The following is a 17779-nucleotide window of genomic DNA, read 5'->3' on the forward strand; positions in this document are numbered from 1 at the left end:
TTTGTCCGCTCCGGGCACCCGTACGTTCAAGGGAAGCTTGTTTCCTTTCTCTCCCCGTCTCACCCCGCCCACTTCACTCGCCGGCTCGGGTCACGTGTCAGCCTAGCGCGATGGCGGCGCCCATGTGAGGAGACCTCGGCAGGTGAGGGCGAGGCGGAGAGAGCGGCGCCGGACCCGCGTCCCCTGGCGGTTCCTGAGGGGGAGGGGGGGAGCGGAGGCGCGTGGCCTGGGTCTATTATGGATTACACCAAGGTGTGGCCTATGCTGCAACTAAGGCTTCTCTTTCTCTTCTACGCTCCCAAAATGTTGAATTTGGTTTACACGGGAGTGGAGTGTCCATGTCTCATTTGCCTGGTCTGGTGCCAAGTTTGTTGAGTCTTCCTGCCAGTTTTCCTTTCTCTCGCATTTGGATCAGAGCTATAATAGGGCACCCCTCTGTGTTGGGAAAAGATCAATCCATTTAATATGTGATTGTGTTTTTCTTAGAGTGATTTTGATAATAATAATAATAATAATAATAATAATAATAATATATTTGTGTACTGCCCTATACCTGGAGGTCTCAGGGTGGTTCACAGAAGAAAATTAAAATATAAAACCACCACATATATATATATATATATATATATATACTCTCTCTCTCTCTCTCTCTCTCTCACACACACACACACACACACACACACATATATATACACATACACACACACACACACACACACACACACACACATATACATACTGCACCAAGTATGTGTACATTTGATGGTAATATTGCAAGTGTATTATGTTCATGAAACTACCATTTTGAATTCATTTAACAGGTAATCTACACGACCTACTTCTGACTGCCTTATTTGTGTTCTGAGAATTTTATGAAGTTGTTTTCTTTGAACAAGTCATCATAAAGCACTAAAGAGCAAAATGAATAAGAACCTGGATTGTTTTCTAAGGACAGTGAGACAGCTGCAGGCATGTCATTATGCACAGAGTCCTTTTTCTCAAACCACAAGGAGAGCGTTTGCACTGAGGGTTGATGGGCCTAAAAGTGCTGCACACAGTATTTACCCGAGGCGACTCCTGTCTTCTGCATCTCCTTGCCAGCTGCAATCATCTGTTAGATTTTTTTCTCAAGGTACCCTAAGTATTAATACAGACAGTACCAGTGCAAATGAACAGAAAACTGCTGATGCCCTCTTAGATGACCATGTGCAGGGCCCTGACCTAATGACTGTTGCACCCACCCAACTTCCATCTGGTTTCTTGGGATCCCCAAAGGAAGTCAGAAGTACAGCGGAAGAAAAGGATGAAGAAAACACGCCCCAGCAATTCTTTAAGGACCTTCAAAAATGTGCATCTCCCAGTGATGTACTAGACCTGGCTTCAAAATTTCCAGATGCTCCAAAGTACGCCAGTAACTGTCTTGCCACTATGTGGACGCTCACAAAAAAGCTCTCGGAAGATCAGAAACATTATGAGAGACGGTTGATGTTTGAGCACCCTCAGTTTAGCCAGGTCTGTCAGTGTGTGATGCAGGAGGCCAAATACATGTGGCGTGATGACTTGGCATACAGCCTGCTAGCTGTGGTGAAACTGGGAGTCCCACAGAACACCCGGTTGGTTCAGACCTTGCTGAGGGTATGCCAGGTAAGTCACAGAAATTCTATAGTCTTGCACTGAACATAAGGGATGAAACCGTATTTTTCGCTCCATAGAACACACTTTTTCCCTCTTAAAAACTAAGGGGGAAAGTCTGTGCGTCCTATGGAGCGAATGCAGGGGGGAGGCAGGCAGGAAAAGCCCCCAAGAGCCGCACATAAGCTTCGCGCCAGTCAGTCCCTTCTCCCTCCTCATAGCAAAGCCAGCAGGAGCCGTGCGCTCCTTAAAGGGTGCTTTTGCGGGAGGTGGGGGAATTGCCATAGCCGCGTGCAGCTTCTCCAGCTGGGAGAGGCTGCGCAAGGCTAAAGAAGCCATGGCAGTGAGCGGGAAGCCTTGGCTTCTTTAGCCACGCTTCTTTAGCCGCACTGGAGAGGTTTAGCTCCTGGCTGGAGAGGTTGCGCGGCTATGGCAGAAGCCCAGACAGACAGCGGGATGGATTCCGCTCGCTGACTTGGCTTCTTTGCTCTTTGGGGCTGGGGGGGGGGACCTGGGCTTCCCCCGCAGCCCTGAGAAGCTCTGGGAGAAGCGGACAGGCTTTTTTTCTTGATTTCCCCCTCTAAAAACTAGGTGCGTCTTGTGGCCCGGTGCGTCCTATAGAGTGAAAAATACGGTATATAGTAGTGAATTGAGCTCCAGACTTGCCAATGGGGCCATTCATCTGGCAAGCTAAACTAATGATTTTATAATGAATACTTTGGTTTTCAAAGTTCTCCCACATACATTCTCATAATTGGGTAAAATAGGTCATAGAGCAGCCCTAACGCTCATTTTTTTCCCAACTCTCCTATCTGTTACCTCTGAGGCACACAGTCTTGTGAACTCTGTTCTCCACCTGCTCTTTAAGGATAGATAGGAGAATGAGAGAACCACATAGCCGTTGGCATAGCAGCCCTGTGAAAAATGCAAGGTGGTGATGTGGCACCGCATGTTTGTGATTCTTTCCCCATAGCAGTAGAAACTTGCCAGATACACAGACCATCAGAGGCGTGGCAAGCCCTCCTGGTGGACAGGGTGTTGCTGAAGGCTCCTGTTAACTTCTTAATGCACATTTTGCACACGGGAATTTCCACATTGTAAGAATTGCCATACTTACAGTTTGAAGAACACAACAGTAAATAAGGAGTAATCGCACCAAACAAGTACACTTTGTTAATTCGACGTAATTGAGTCATGGTAAAGCTGGAGTTGAAAATGCATTTGTTTAATATTTGTTTAAATGGTAAAATTTGTAATGAATAACTGTCCTTGAGGCTGCAGTTCTCAGACGTACTTCTGAGGAGACGTGCTCCCTTTACGTGAAAGATTGCTGAAAACCGGGTTTTCTTGTGCTTTGAATAGGAACGTCTCAATGAATTTGATGACCGATGTCTCTCAGTTGTTGCAAACACTTTGCAAGGAATGGAAAAGTCCAAGAATGTGGAAGCTCTTCAAGTTGGATTGCAGTAAGGAAAAAAAATACATTGACTTCTAATAGGCATCATGCTTGTAATTGATAATAATTACAAAAACCTTGCTGTAAGGTCACCAGTATATGGATCACACTGGCCAAGCCATCCCTGTCCAGGAAAGGGCATAGTTGACATACCAAGCAAGTTTTGGAATTCCCTCCTTGTCACAGAGCTCACCTGGGCCTCTAATGGCAGTAATGGATCCAGGAGCAACCCGAAGCTACATAACTGTTCTTTCTTTAACTTACAGTGTGTGATATGATCAGGTGGCGATGCCTGGGAACAGATTAGGCAAGCACAATACCAGTCCCCCACTTAAGATCAGTAATGTGTTTTTTCTCTCTTAATGTTTCAGAAACAAAATGATTCCTTTCTGATGGAGAGTATATGACATCTAAAATGCCACATTCATATATTGCCATTTTTAAAAGGCATTTCCTCTTAAATCCAAGGAAACTGTCTTGGTTCTAAGCCTGTGTCTGTCATCCTTAATGGACTGGACGAGAGTGAGCAAATTGAAATTTAATCCAGACATGACAGAGGTGCCCTTGGTCAGTCGGAAGGCCGAACAGGGAATTCAGCCTGTGCTGGATGGGGTAACACTCCCTCTGAAGACACAGGTTTGCGCTTTGGGCAGGCTCCTGGCTTCAGCCCTGAGCATGGATGCTCCAGGTCTCTGGTGTCCAGGAGTGCATTCACACAGTTGAAGCGCATGCTCTGGCTGCGATGTTCCTTGAGATGTTGATTTGGTCATGGTGACACATGCCTTAGTTACATCCCATTTGGATGACTGTAATGCACTCTATATTAGGATGCGGGTGGCACTGTGGGTTAAACCACAGAGCCTAGGACTTGCCAATCAGAAGGTTGGCGGTTCGAATCCCCGCGACGGGGTGAGCTCCCGTTGCTTGGTCCCTGCTCCTGCCCACCTAGCAGTTCGAAAGCACGTCAAAGTGCAAGTAGATAAATAGGTACCGCTCCGGCGGGAAGGTAAATGGCATTTCTGTGCACTGCTCTGGATCGCCAGAAGCAGCTTAGTCATGCTGGCCACATGACCCGGAAGCTGTACGCCGGTTCCCTTGGCCATTAAAGCAAGATGAGCGCCGCAACCCCAGAGTCGGTCACGACTGGACCTAACGGTCAGGGGTCCCTTTACCTTTAATGCACTCTGTGTAGGGCTACCTTTGAAATGTGCTCATAAACTTCAGCTGGCTCAAAGAGCTGCAGCCAGATTGTTGAATGGGGCTGGTTACAGGGAGCATACAACTCCCTTGTTATAACAGCTGCACCGGCTACTAATTGTTTCTGGGCGCAATTCATAGTTCGGGTTACAACCTATAAAGCCCTCTATGTTTTAGGTCTAAGCTATCTGAAAGATCGTATTCTCTCATGTGAAGCTGCCCAGTTTCTATAGTCTTTGAGCAATTTCCCACCCCTATGTTTTTAAATGCTTTTATTTTGTCTGTAAGCCGTCTTGAGTCCCTGTCACAAGAAGAAGGCAGGGTAGAAATAAGTTGTTGTTGTTGTTAACTGTCCTGTGTGCTTCTGCCCATGTCACATTCTTTTTCTAAGCTGATTGAATCCCTTGCTCTTTTCAAAAAAACAGATTACTGGTGGAGCAGAGAATCCCCAAAATCTCAAATGTGCTTATGTTGCAAAACATGATGAAGGGTCTTGGGAAGGATGCACCACTCAAGCTTAAGACAAAACTGGAGGTAAAAAATGGGAGTTATTTGTTCAGTGAATCCAGGTATAGGGCCATAACCATTGCTGCAGCTCTGCTTGCACAATGGACTTCCTCTGTGCAACAGAGCTTCCTCTTCCACTCCTGTCCCCTCCAGCCTGCTTACATCCTCAAAACCCATGCCAGAGGGGTGGGAGACCAACTGGGAAAGATTTTGGGGGCGCACAGGGGGAGAGGAAATGGAAATACTGTTTCACAAGCAAAACACCACTGGCACAGCATTAGGTAAAGGAAGAGGTATGTAAGTCATTCTACGACTAGAAGCTTGTATTAGAAGCAGTCCCCAATATGATTCCCACACAGCCACATCCTACAGACCACAACACATTTTAACAATGGAGGAAAAGGCTTCCATTGTTCTGAGGGTTTTGAGAGTGGTATCATGTAATATAAATAATCGATTTGTTTCATATCATATTAACCCTCGTAATTGCAGCTGCACAACACAAGTAAATGCAATATTGCCTGAAGCTCTGGTGTTCCTTTTTCAACCATTTTGAAAGAAAGCAACTAATTCTTGCAGTCTCGGTGTAGAAAGAAAGGGGAAAACTGATAAGTAATTGGATATAGATATCTGTTCCTTTAAAAAAAAATGATTGGTTTTTTCACAGTTTTATACATTTTAACTTAACCATTTCAAACATTAAAATACAAGGTTCTTTTGAACCTTCGGACCCCCTTCCCTCCCTCCATGGGTTCCATGTTTAAGATTAAATTTGCTGCATTTTTTACCCTTATCCATCTGTTAAATATCCATGGTTTTCATAAGCAATTCCACATTACAAGTGTCATTACATCCCTGCTAATGATTTTAACTGTTTACAGGGGTCTTTAAATAAATTCAAATCAAATATCCTTTATTAAGCATAGCAAACCACACATTATCAAACAGACACCGTATACAAATTGTGCATATTAGGACAATGATATTTCTGTCTCATTCAAATCTGTTTTGCTTCAGAACAAGATTTTGTATCACATAGACCAACTTACTGTCCCAAATGCTCAGCACATGTTCACCTTGCTGGCTGAAATGAATTACCGCTCTGTTCCAATCCTGAATGCCTGCAGTAACAAAATAATAGGTAAGTCAGAAAGAATGTAAGAATTTTTGTCTTTAATTTTTTTTAAAAAAATCTTGCTTAAACTAAAGGAGGACAACAGTTTAATAAGAACGTATGGAGAGCAGAGCCATCTGTCAAGGAACACAAGAAGAAGAGAGAAACAGGGATTTGGGACAGTCAAAGGAGAACTGTTCTCTGCAACTCTGCATGTAGTTATACTCTGTTTGAATCTGTCCAGTTGCCATGGTTTGAGAGGGTTGGTCCAAAATAATATGGACCAGGATCCAAGGAACTATGCAGCTAATTCTGTGAGTCCAAGTGTGTGGTGGGTGGGGCGCAATTTACTTTGTAACTGCAGCCCCCACTATCACATGACAAGCAGAATTTGCAACAGAGGAATGTTTTGAGAACGGTTTGTTGTATGGCATGGCTTCCGCTGTTCAAAGGAGGAATATAAAAAAACTCCTGGGTTAACTCTGGTCCCTTTTATTATCTTAAGCAGCTCCTTCGTTCCATTACCTTTATGTTTTGCTGTGATTTTAGGTGACATTTCTTTTAACAAATGAAATACATACTTCCATCTCAAGGGTTACTTCAATGCAGTTAGTGCAATTTCCATTTTTATTTTTGTGTGTGTATCAGAGAATATCCCTGGAACTCCCTTTCGGCGTCTGTTGAATATTTTGAGGTCCTGCAAAGACCTCCTGTACCGCAACAGCAAGCTTTGTTCTGCAATAGCGGATTATGCAGCATCCGTCTTCTATATGTGGGACACAAAGCAGGTAAACTTTGGGATAACAATATTAATTTGCACATTTCTGGCATTTTAAATAGAAAATTGATGCCAATATGGAGCTGGCTGTAGACTTCAGTAGTTGTAGTTCTCAAACTACATTCATTCAAGCGTTAGCTTCTCAGCATTTTGATTTACATGCAATGCTAAGGCATGGTTTATTAAACTGGTTTATTGGATTGTCCAAACCTGACCCAGCAGCTTAACCATGGTTTATTAACCACGAAGAAGCTTATAAACCTTGATTTGCATTAGCTGTGGCTTTTTGTTAGGGATGCGGGTGGCTCTGTGGGTTAAACCACAGAGTCTAGGACTTGCCGATCAGAAGGTTGGCGGTTCGAATCCCTGCGACAGGGTGAGCTCCCGTTGCTCGGTCCCTGCTTCTGTCAACCTAGCAGTTCGAAAGCACAAAGTGCAAGTAGATAAATAGGTACCACTCCGGCGGGAAGGTAAACGGTGTTTCCATGCACTGCTTTGGTTCACCAGAAGCGGCTTAGTCATGCTGGCCACATGACCCGGAAGCTGTACGCCAGCTCCCTCGGCCAATAAAGCGAGATGAGTACCACAACCCCAGAGTCAGTCACGACTGGACCTAATGGTCAGGGGTCCCTTTACCTTTACCTTTTTTGTTACCTGCAAACATGGTCAATATCTGCTGGGATAATCTAACTCTGAAGATAATCCAACTCTGAATAATGAGGCCCAGACACCAGATTCACCAGGGCAACCTGACAGTAATCCAATTCATTGCAATAATCTAGTCCAGATTGTGTTTACTGGCAATGCTGTTTTGCGGAGCAATCCTAACCCTTGATCAGTCTGCTTCTGCGAGTGAGGGAGGTCTGGCATCAGCAGGAAAGCCCTGCCAGCAAGGAATGCCCCAGTGTACCCACCCAAGAGGCAGGTGGGCTTAAGCCACCTCCCGTGGTCTTGCTGACAGTAGTACCCTGTGGAAACCCCCTGACATGAGGCAGGACTGAGCCACCACGTGATCTTCTGCTTCCGTCTTACGAGGGCAGCGTGAGCAATCCTGGCCTCTCTGCTGTGTCAGCTAGGGACATTTTTTCCTCGCTCCACCCCGCAACCTGTCCTGGCCAGTGTGAGCACTGCTGCCAACTGGCATTAGGATTGCATCTTTAATCTGATGTTCCAAAATGAAGGGGGGGTTGTCTAAAATTAGATACAGGGGGCACAGCAGAGGAGGTGGTGGGAAATTAAGGAAGCCATAAGCTGGGCAAGAATGTGCATTTGTTTCAGTTACACATATTTCAGCTGAATATAGTTTTATATTAAGAAAAGTCTTCAGCCCAGTTGTCTCAGTAGCGCGCTTGATATATGCATATTATGCTGACTTCTCTTTTGATTTCAGGTAGTCCTGTTTCTTTCTGCCTTTGAGAATGTTGGCTTTCGACCCGTTGATCTGATGGATGCGTTTGCTGAGAAAGTGACGTCCGATCCTGAATGCTTAAGCATGAAGGATCTTGTGACTGTTCTGCGAGCCTATTCTTCTCTCAACCACATCCCCAAAAGCCAAAATCAGGAGTAGGTTCTGGCTTAGAACGTTTATTATTGTATTACATGGTAGCTAATGGAGAAATTTAGCCCAGATAGCACTATCATCATTTGCCACAGAATTAACCTATCCAGTGCTTCAAATGTGATGGACATTGGCATGATGGCTTAGGCCAGCCTTCCTTCCAGATATTTTGGGCTAAGACCATTGGCTGTGCCTATAACCAATCGCAGCTAGGAATGGAACCTTCGTATGAATCAGCTCTGTGTGGATTTTAGTGGCTGATTCAGGAATGGCTGAGGGTGCCTCTGGTGTACAAAACTGTATTTCCTATGACTGATACATAAAATTAAAGGCATATAGGACTGTCTGCCTCTTAGAAGTGTCTACATTGTCATGGGACTATCATATCACCTAAAAAGATGCAATTAGGGTGACTTGACTACATAAACAAAATTTGGGACCTAGTTAATATTAAAACAGAAGCCCCCACTCTAGTACAGAGCAAAGCAACTCACAAATATATAAGATGGGACAGGCTGTGAAAACTAAGTTGCTCTTTGTACACTGGAATCAGTGGGAGATTGCATTTCCATTAGAAAACGGGAACTTGTATCTATCAGATGAAAACTCGTTGTGTGTCTGTGTGTAGCATCTGTGTCTTGTCAGCCAGTCATGTTTATTAATTACATAGCTCTCTATACCTGTAGTGAGGCAGAGTATATTGTTAATTAAATCATGAATTTCTGCTTGACAGTATTCTTTTCTCACATTTTGAAGGTTCCTTGAGGCACTGAATAGTGTCTTGGATAAGTATCTCCCCAAGATCTCTGATGTGGACTTACTGAAAGCTGTGTATTCGTTCTGCATTTTAGGATACTTCCCCCAATCTGCACTTAAGCAGCTTCTAGTAGATGAAACCCTCCACAGTCTGGTAGCAACAGGTCAGATATTCATCTTGACTCATATACTTCCTTAAATGAAAGCTGACGCCATAGCTTTAGATTGTGAATGAAATGTGTTATTTGTTTGCAAAATCAATACTGTGTTTTAGAGTTCCTTAAATTAGTCCTATAATAAAAAAGTGCATTAAATGCTCATCTTCGCTTTCAGCAGAAAACAACTGCTTATAGTGCTTTGGTATATTAGTTTTGCAGTTTTCTTCCCTGTGCCCACGTACGAAACAAGGAAAGTTCCAGTGCGTTTTTATTCTATCGCATTAGGGTGCTTGATTTGCCACTGTGGGTAGCCTCAAACAAAGCACAATAGTTTCTGTTTCCGCAATGGAACTCCCCCCCCCCCCACATTATTGTTAAATAATTTAATCTGGGTGACAGATGCCTCAACAAACAAAACAGGAATTCAGTGATCTACAAAATGTAGTTTTCCATGGGTATTTGGATGACTAAAAATCAGAAGCTTTTTGTCAAAGAACACTTACCGTCAGCTGGAGAGAGGTGGCGGTTGTGGTCTGGTGCAGTGAGTTGGGGCAGCCGAGGGAGGACATCGCTTTCTTCTCCCCCAGCCATGCTGCTTGCTGGAGCTCACCCACAACTGCGGGCAAGCTAGGGGGCACAGTTTGGGAGCAGACCAGATGGAAGACTTCTTCCTGCTGGTCCAGTCCCTGGCGATAAAAGCCAGCCATGCCCAGGTCTCAGCCTCAGTCGTTGCTGGATTCCCCCACGTACCCTCCCAATCTTTATGCTTACGGGCTGCCCAAGGATACACCGGCAAGCCCTGTGTAGGACTTCGCTATTTAAGTCCTCGGCCGCTGTATTTGGGGTCAGGAAGTGTCCTGCCATCAGACTAGCATTTTGCCTCCCTCATAGCAACTGTCACAGCTTTGTGGGGGATAAGGCATTGGGTTGGATCCCTAGTTAAATTGGACAGGGTGTGCTTCCCCCCACTCTGCTCTTAGGGCTCAGGGTATCCCCTTAAAGGGATCCTGTGGGAGGTGCTTCTGTCCAGACACCAAACTAGGATGCTGATGGGCCACAGCACCCTGCAATGGTCATCTTGGGGGGCGGGTGTCACCCTGATTTGTTTTATGCCATAGGGCGATCCTTAACCTTGGTTAACCCTGCCAAATCGACCAGCAGTCAGGATACACACCCAGGGCCCACGCCAAAACCTGCTGACACCTGTAATCAATAATGTTGGGGCTTGATTAAATCCCAGTTTGTCCTGTGTTTATTGCAACTATTTTCTGCCTCAGTGCCACCACCCGCAGCTCCACTGGACCTGGGCTCACAAATCTGCCTCCCCCCTTTTTTCTTTGCACTGTACATCACTTATTTCCCCCAGAATGCAAACCTCAAGGTAAAATGCTGTAGAATAGTGGTAACTCTGCAGTTGATGCCACTGTGTTGTTTTGTGGTGGGTTGTTTATTTTTGCAAGCTGTTTTGGATACTGTTATAGATAAGCAGTCTAAACAGATTTTTAAATAAATCAGTTCTCCATGTCAGGAGCTCGTCCTACACTCGAGTAGGACCCTGGCAGAGACACATGCCCGACTGGCATGTTCTCTCCCTCCTGGTCGATCGTTCGGGAGCTTCAAAAGCTTTCTTCAGCCCGAACATCACAGCGACCAATGCCAACAGACATCGGCACACTTAGGGTCTGCAGAGTCTTCGCAGCTTGCATAACAGACCTCAGCAACTCAGCATTTTGGCTAATCTACTTTATTTACATATAAACACACACGGAGCACTGCAACATGGCTCCCTCTCTCTCTGGCATCAGACAGCAAAGAGAAAAAACAAAGGACAATAGTCCCACTTCACAGAACACAGTAACACAAACATCCTGTCTCCATCACTTCCCACTTTGTGGAGTCAAAACATACACCGTCAGGTGATAGACAACAATCCTATGACTGCAATCATGGAGCAGTAATTCTAACACTCCCACCTCTTCTTTTATAAAGCAGTATCCCCCTCCTTCCCCTGTGCTAGTTGCTCACTTTCCCCCTACCTGATGACCAGGTATCCTATAGCCTCTGGGTGGTATTCACCTAAATTTTACTCAGAGTAGAACCTTAATTTCCGTGATTCTACTCTAGTAAAACCTAGGTGAATACCACCATGCGGTCTAGCCACTTGTTTATCTTGTAGGGCATTAGAGCAGGTTTATTTCAATGAAGTCATGTAAAAATATTAAACTACGGTTCATCAAGACTTTTCCTGCTACAGAAGAACTGTATGTTAAGGTTGTTTGAAAATAATATTGCTGTTTCTTTTGTTTTCCCCAGATGGCCAGAATATAGAGCAGAATGAAGTAATGTTGCATACCATAAATGCTTGTTTAGAACTCGATAGGAATTGTTTCACTAAGCCAGCAGCCTTATCGGTGAAGGAACTACCATCAACCCCTGCTTTTAGTTTTCCTGACGTTAACGAGGTTCTGCTTTCACTGTTGGGAGATGAAAGTCTGTTTCGAGCAAACGTACCAGTGGTTCACGGTTTCTCTCTAGGTATGGGAGAGCACATTACGGTTACTGCCTTTATAAAAAAATGGCAATTTGCGGAAAACTGAGGAGGGCAAAGTGGCTTGAGCAGAAACTTACCAGTAGTAGCTTTGTTGTGATCTGCGGTTGCATGATTAAAGTAGATTAAAGCAGTTTGTTGTCCTAGCACAACAAATCTAACAAAGAATCTTGACTTCTTGCAATCTGGAAAGTGACCAGGAAATGTAAAGTGTGGCACGAAATGAATGTTTGATGGGAAGACAAGTAAACACCGCACAAGATAATCAGCATGAATGGTGTCGTCTCCCCACAAACAGATTAAAACAGATGCTCAAAGAAGACCAGAAATAATTTAACCACCACAATTGCGCATGCAAATGAGGATGAACGCAGGTCATCTGGTGGGGAGAGAGGGTTACTTCTGCTAATTTCAGTGGGCCAGACAGAGAGGAGCTGAGGCTCAGGTCTTTCTGGAAATGGTACCTTCTCATCTGGAAGCTCTTGCCCTTTGCCAAATCCCTCCTGAGTGTGGGTCCTGTTGAGATTCCTGCATTGCAGGGGGTTGGACTGGATGACCCTCTGGGTCCCTTCCAGCAGTACAGTTCTTTGATTCCTTTCTCAGCAGTGAGAGATATTAGCGCTGCGCATGCCAAAATGCCAATTTATCCATTTGTGCACCTTTCATTTCTGGATAAAACCATGGCATTGGAAATAAATGCTTGAATTGCACCTGGCACAAATTAACGCCACTCCATGGTCTGAGGAAAATATCCAGCGTGTGCTGGATTGTGGCTCATCTCTGCAATTTCCCTTTCTTTCCATTTAAACCTGCCTTTCCCCAGGCTGCTGCAAGAGTTGTACTTGCCTTTATTAGTGGCTGTAAAAATTTATAGCCCTGATGATGTATATTTGGTATAACTGTTACTAAAACACTAGTGTTTGCACATTTTCTTTTTACTGCACATTCCTGAATGTTCTTGTAACAATTTATTTTATAAGAATGTAATATTTTCCCTTTTTTCAGATTTTGAAATCTTAATGGATGCAGAGAAGGGAATAGTGATACCAAATGCTGAAGTGACAGATAAGTCTGACATTCAAAGGTACCTTTAGCTTGAGGACAGGGTTTCTTTCCATTTTTATTTCATGGGCTTTTTCCAGCCTCAACTGTTTTGCTTTCTTAATCTTCCAAGACATGAAAAGTTAATTTATTTGCAGGGGTGGTCCATATATTTTAGTGAAGAGGTTAGTCAGAATGTGCTGGAAACATAATTTCAGTGGAGAGCTATAACAAACACTTTGCCTTATTTTCTGGCGTATTTGTATTACAAATGTATTTACTAACTAGATCATAGGCACTTGCTCACCTGATAGTTTATGGCAAGGAATTTGATAACTAAAACAAAAATGTGAGGCTTTGACAACCCCCCACTGGACACTCTCAAGAGTGCCTTGCGAGTCAGAAGTGGCGACGTGTTTTTTAAAAAGAAAATAAGTATCAATGTAATTGTCACTGAACACGCACACTTACGGGCCTTCTGCCCCATGATCCTTGTTAGTTGCAGTGTCCTTCAGACTAGTGCAGCCAAGTTCATGACTTATGTAGACATCATTACTGCTTCTCTTGGTTATAGGATAGCCGTGCTGTGTGCTCCTGCGTCCGCGCTCTGTTTTGCGTCCAAACATCCCCGAGGGAGGTTGGCCATGAGGATGAGACACCTGCGTCTTCTGGGCTATCGTGTGATTCTGGTAAGGGAAGCCAAAATGTTGCTCCATCAGAAAACTTGGAACTCTGTTAATTTCAGTAGTCTCGGGCAGGTTGTAAGAAAAATTTGAAAACAAAACAAGGTACGGGTGACATTCCAGGCCCCTGTGTGTATACACCAAATCACATAAAATGGGGAACACCCTGTGTGTCTGCTGAGAAAATCCCACTGTCTCTCCAGCTCGTGCAGAGACCCTCCCCAGATCCTGAAGGCTCCTGCCCCTAACTGTGCAAGCCCAGGCATCCTCTTCGGGCCCTGGGCACTGTCTCATGAGTCAGAGGCTCGTTGAGGCTGCAAAGCTAACACACAGGGAACCTTCCCAGCATGTCAGCTGAGCTGGTTAACCAAGCGCCTCTGTCCTTCTGGTTTATTTCCCCTAATATTTGCACAGCTGACAGGTGGGGAAACGGCTGAGGCTGCTGTTGTCAGCTGTTAGCCAGGGAGGCTGAGCAGTTCAACAAAGCCCTGCTGCCCCTCTGCCCACTTTCGGCTCTAGGGAGGGCCTCCTCACGAGCCAGGAGGGCTTTTGAGGGTGCTCCCCATTTCTGGGTACTTGGCACCGTGTACGTGTGTGGTCGTGAGCAAACAGAATGCACGCAAGTGAGGAGCTGCTTGTATTAATCTGTGTCTCTGGATAAAAGCACTTTTATTTTAAATACCCGAATGCCTGTGTTCACAGGCTTTGCCTAAACTTCACAATAAAAAGGCAAATTATTTACCGTATTTTTTGCACCATAACACTCCTCCTAGAAAGTAAGGGGAAATGTCTGTGCGTGTTATGGAGGGAATGCCTACGGGTGGCGGGGGGGATCTGCTGCAGTCGTGAGCAGAGGATCCATGGTTCCCCTTCCTTCCCTCCTCCGTGGCTCGCTTTGAAACAGTAAAGCGGGAGAAGAGCCACTGAGTGGGGAGGAGAGAGGGACAGAGAGCCTGCTTCTTTAAAGGAGCAAAGCGGGAGAGGAGAGGAGCCTTCTCCCCTTATACCCCTCTTCTGCATTATTAGCAGCATCCTTCTCCACCCACCCCACGCATGCTCCTTGTCCCTTGAGTGCTTTTCCTTCCCTCCCCACTTAAAACGTGGTTACAAAGCATGGATCCACATGGATCCTCAGGATTTTTGCATTGGGCTACTCCAAACTCACTGTCAGATCACATGTCTGTGGCCACAGCATGAACCACAAAATCATACATCCACTGTTTCATTTAGAATATTTTTTTTCTTGTTTTCCTCCTCTAAAAACTACGTGCGTGTTATGGTCGAGTGCGTGTTATAGAGCGAAAAATACGGTATATTAGTTTGGAACGTGGCTTGAATATATATATTAATTGATATATTAATTCTTGAACTTTGGAAACGTGGGTGTACACATGCAGACGATTATGCTGTTTATGGAGCAATCCAAGCCCCTTTTCTACCACAGAGGTGTTCCTCTGCCCAGCTCAGCTCTACTGGTAAAGGGGCTCCGCCGCACTCACCAAGGGCATGGTGATTTCTCTGCTGGTAATAGCCAGCGAAAGCTTCTGCAGTGAATCCTGGTGCTGGCAAAGAAAAGAATGGGGCTGGTGTGAATGGCAGGGCTGTGGATCCAACAGTGGCTCCGGCCTGCCACTCCCAGGTGGAAGATTAGGATTCCTGCTTTATTCTTTATAAATCACCTAAAACGTACAGGTCTTTTGTAATTCGGATGAAAACTGACATGATTTCATTCTTCCTTTTTTCTGTTCAGGTTCATTATCAGGAATTCCAGAAACTGAAGAAAGACGAGGCAGTTGAGTTCTTAAAGGGAGAAATATTTTCAACAGAGACACACATGGATTCTCATTAGAACATCCAGGATCACTGTTTAAATTAATATACCAAATTGCTTTTTTCCTTTTTGCATTTTAAGAAAATAAATGAATAAGATTCCCTCATTGCCTGTCCTTGCCTTAGAATTCTGTTGACTCAGATTCGTTATAGACTGAGGAAGGATGAATTTTTAGCCTCTGGTAGTATTTATCACTTTTGAGTCCTCACTGTTCAGCGAAGACTGCAGAACATATGTTTCAAGTAAATAAAACTAATCATCGGTTGCCTCCATCCTTAGAAAGAACTTGGCTGTGAAACGGTACATTCTTATTTATTGCTTAACATGAGACTTTAAGGACATAATCATCTAGCTTCACAAAGAATCGTAGAACTGGACCCTTCCTGAGGCTCATCTAGTCCAATATGATGATATTTTGGTGTGGTCCTTTGAGAGTAGAGCAGGCTTCCTCAAACTCGGCCCTCCAGATGTTTTGAGACTACAGTTCCCGTCATCCCTGACCACTGGTCCTGCTAGCTAGGGATCATGGGAGTTGTAGGCCAAAAAGATCTGGAGGGCCGAGGTTGACGCAGCCTGGAGTAGAGCATCAAGAGTTTACAACAGAGAAGTGCCTGGGTTCAGGCCTGACGAGAAGCCTTGCTACTATACGCAGGCCTGTTGGAAGTGATTCTCTTTATTGGGTGAGAATGCATTCTGCATGTGCTCAGAGACACTCACTATATTGCTGCTTGACATTCCTAGTATTTAAGGTGGATAATTGGTGGCAGAACCTGCTTTTAAATCCCAGGCTGCTTTGTAAGACTACATAAAAGTAGACTCCAAAATAGATAAGTACCGTATTTTTCGCTCTATAGGACGCACCCGACCATAAGACGCACCTTGTTTTAGAGGGGGAGAACAAGAAAAAAAATTCTTTCCCTCTCTGCATAGCGCCCCTTCAACGAAGCGCCAGGAGAAAAAGAGCCCTTCCATTTCTCCTCCCGCTTCGCTGAAGGGGCGCTGCGCAGAGAGGGAAAGCTGCGCAGCGCCTCTCCAGTGAAGCAAAGCCAGGAGCCTGCATTCGCTCCATAAGACGCACATACATTTCCCCTTAATTTTTGGAGGGGAAAAAGTGCGTCTTATAGAGCAAAAAATACGGTAGCTTCCCAGAAAGCGCACATGGGGACCCAGAATGACCTGTGAATTGCTTCCCTGGGCTGCAGTTCCACTGGGGAGTACATGTGACTCTCACAGCTGCTTGGAAGAGAGGCTGAAAGCATGGCTCTCTTCTGCCTGATCACCACGTTCCCAGTAGAAGGGACAGCAATAACCACCTGGGGAGACCCAACCCCATTAGCGCTGCTTATGTGTTTCCCGTGTGTGCACACGCATGACCACACTTTGATGTGGCGTTGGGTATGCAGTGACTCCCACATGTTGTTTGAAGGGAGCCTTTGCCCGAAGTGATTCCATAAATGGTCCCAAAAGGAATGTATGATGCTTCACAGGGTCCACAAATTCATCAAGAAAAACAGGCCATGCCCCATCTTCATCATAGTTGCTAAGATCTGCATGGACAGTTCTGCTGAATTCTAACACATTGTACCACTGATCTTTGTTAATTACTCTGTATTTTGACTGCTCCAAGTATTGGTAAAATACTGAAAACAGAGGCCACGTTCTTCCAAGTAGAAGAGCTAACATAGATTTTGCAGTGTCAATATCCAGACTTCTCTGGTCTTTATCCCTTGCAAAATCGAAGGCATATCTGTAGATATTCTTAAATGTTGAAATATTCAGTTGCGAGCGCAAAAAATCAAATTTACTCTGCAGCTTTTCTGTGCAGTCACGTTGTAATGAGGTCATCCCCTTTAACCATTCTTCCTTTGTAAAAAATCCCATGCTTTCAGCCTCCAGTTTCCAGGCTAAAACTAGCATAATAATATTTTCAGGTTCAACGCCAATGTCCTCACAGAATTTCTCCATTCCTTCTGGCCCTACCACTTCATCATCACCTGCATATTCATAAAACCAAGCCAGGCACTTCTTGCTTGAAAAATGCTCCTCCCCACTTATCACTTTACTAGAAGCTTGAGACCTGCAGTAGCTGCTGATTTTGCACTTCTTGAGGCCTGTCTTGTCCCCCGCCTGCCCCGAGGATTTGCGCTTCTTCTTCACGGGCATCTCCCTCGGTTCGCCCCGGACGGGGGCGCGGAGGCGGAGGGCTGCGGGGCCCCTCGGAAAGTGGGAGGGAGCCGCCGCCTCTTCCTTCCCTCGCGGCTGAGGAGGAGGAGGAGGCGGCGGAGAAGCTGCCGGTGCCGTCGCGGCTCTTGCCTTCCTTCCCCTCAGCTCGCCGCCGCCGCCGCGCCTAGTAGATTCAGGTGTGGGATGGGGCTTCACAGGGTCATGTTTGCAAGCATTACGTAGAATGATAGAATTGGAAGGGGCCCAGGGGTCATCTAGTCCAACCCCCTGCAGTGGGCATCTCATTCAGATTCATCCTGAGTGCACTTCATTGTGTGATCATTGAAATGGGAAATA

General features: G+C 45.1%; 1 protein-coding gene and 1 pseudogene across 2 annotated transcripts; one reads left to right on the forward strand and one right to left on the reverse strand.

The window, feature by feature from the left end:
• The first annotated feature begins 17 nt into the window (after nucleotides 1-17).
• FASTKD2 (FAST kinase domains 2) lies at nucleotides 18-15365 on the forward strand. Its single transcript, XM_081016870.1, has 12 exons — nucleotides 18-142; nucleotides 822-1644; nucleotides 2995-3098; nucleotides 4711-4819; nucleotides 5810-5933; nucleotides 6555-6694; nucleotides 8075-8247; nucleotides 8999-9162; nucleotides 11470-11691; nucleotides 12710-12788; nucleotides 13320-13434; nucleotides 15179-15365. Exons 2-12 carry the CDS (start codon nucleotides 922-924, stop codon nucleotides 15275-15277), a joined length of 2052 nt encoding a protein of 683 aa, XP_080872996.1. The 5' UTR covers nucleotides 18-142; nucleotides 822-921; the 3' UTR covers nucleotides 15278-15365.
• A 1226-nt stretch (nucleotides 15366-16591) lies between these two features.
• LOC308475571 (DCN1-like protein 5 pseudogene) lies at nucleotides 16592-17580 on the reverse strand (annotated as a pseudogene). Its single transcript has one exon. The product of its transcript is annotated as a DCN1-like protein 5 pseudogene (transcript).
• Between the last annotated feature and the right edge of the window lie 199 nt (nucleotides 17581-17779).

Source organism: Podarcis pityusensis (assembly GCF_964106645.2).
Source record: "Podarcis pityusensis genome assembly, chromosome: 1".
Lineage (NCBI taxonomy): Eukaryota > Metazoa > Chordata > Lepidosauria > Squamata > Lacertidae > Podarcis > Podarcis pityusensis.

Coding starts and splice junctions, on each gene's coding strand:
- FASTKD2 (XM_081016870.1), top strand. CDS start 922: ATGAATAAGAACCTGGATTGTTTTCTAAGGACAGTGAGACAGCTGCAG. Junction 6,695..8,074: donor ATATGTGGGACACAAAGCAG/GTAAACTTTGGG, acceptor TTTTGATTTCAG/GTAGTCCTGTTTCTTTCTGC. Junction 8,248..8,998: donor CCCAAAAGCCAAAATCAGGA/GTAGGTTCTGGC, acceptor CACATTTTGAAG/GTTCCTTGAGGCACTGAATA.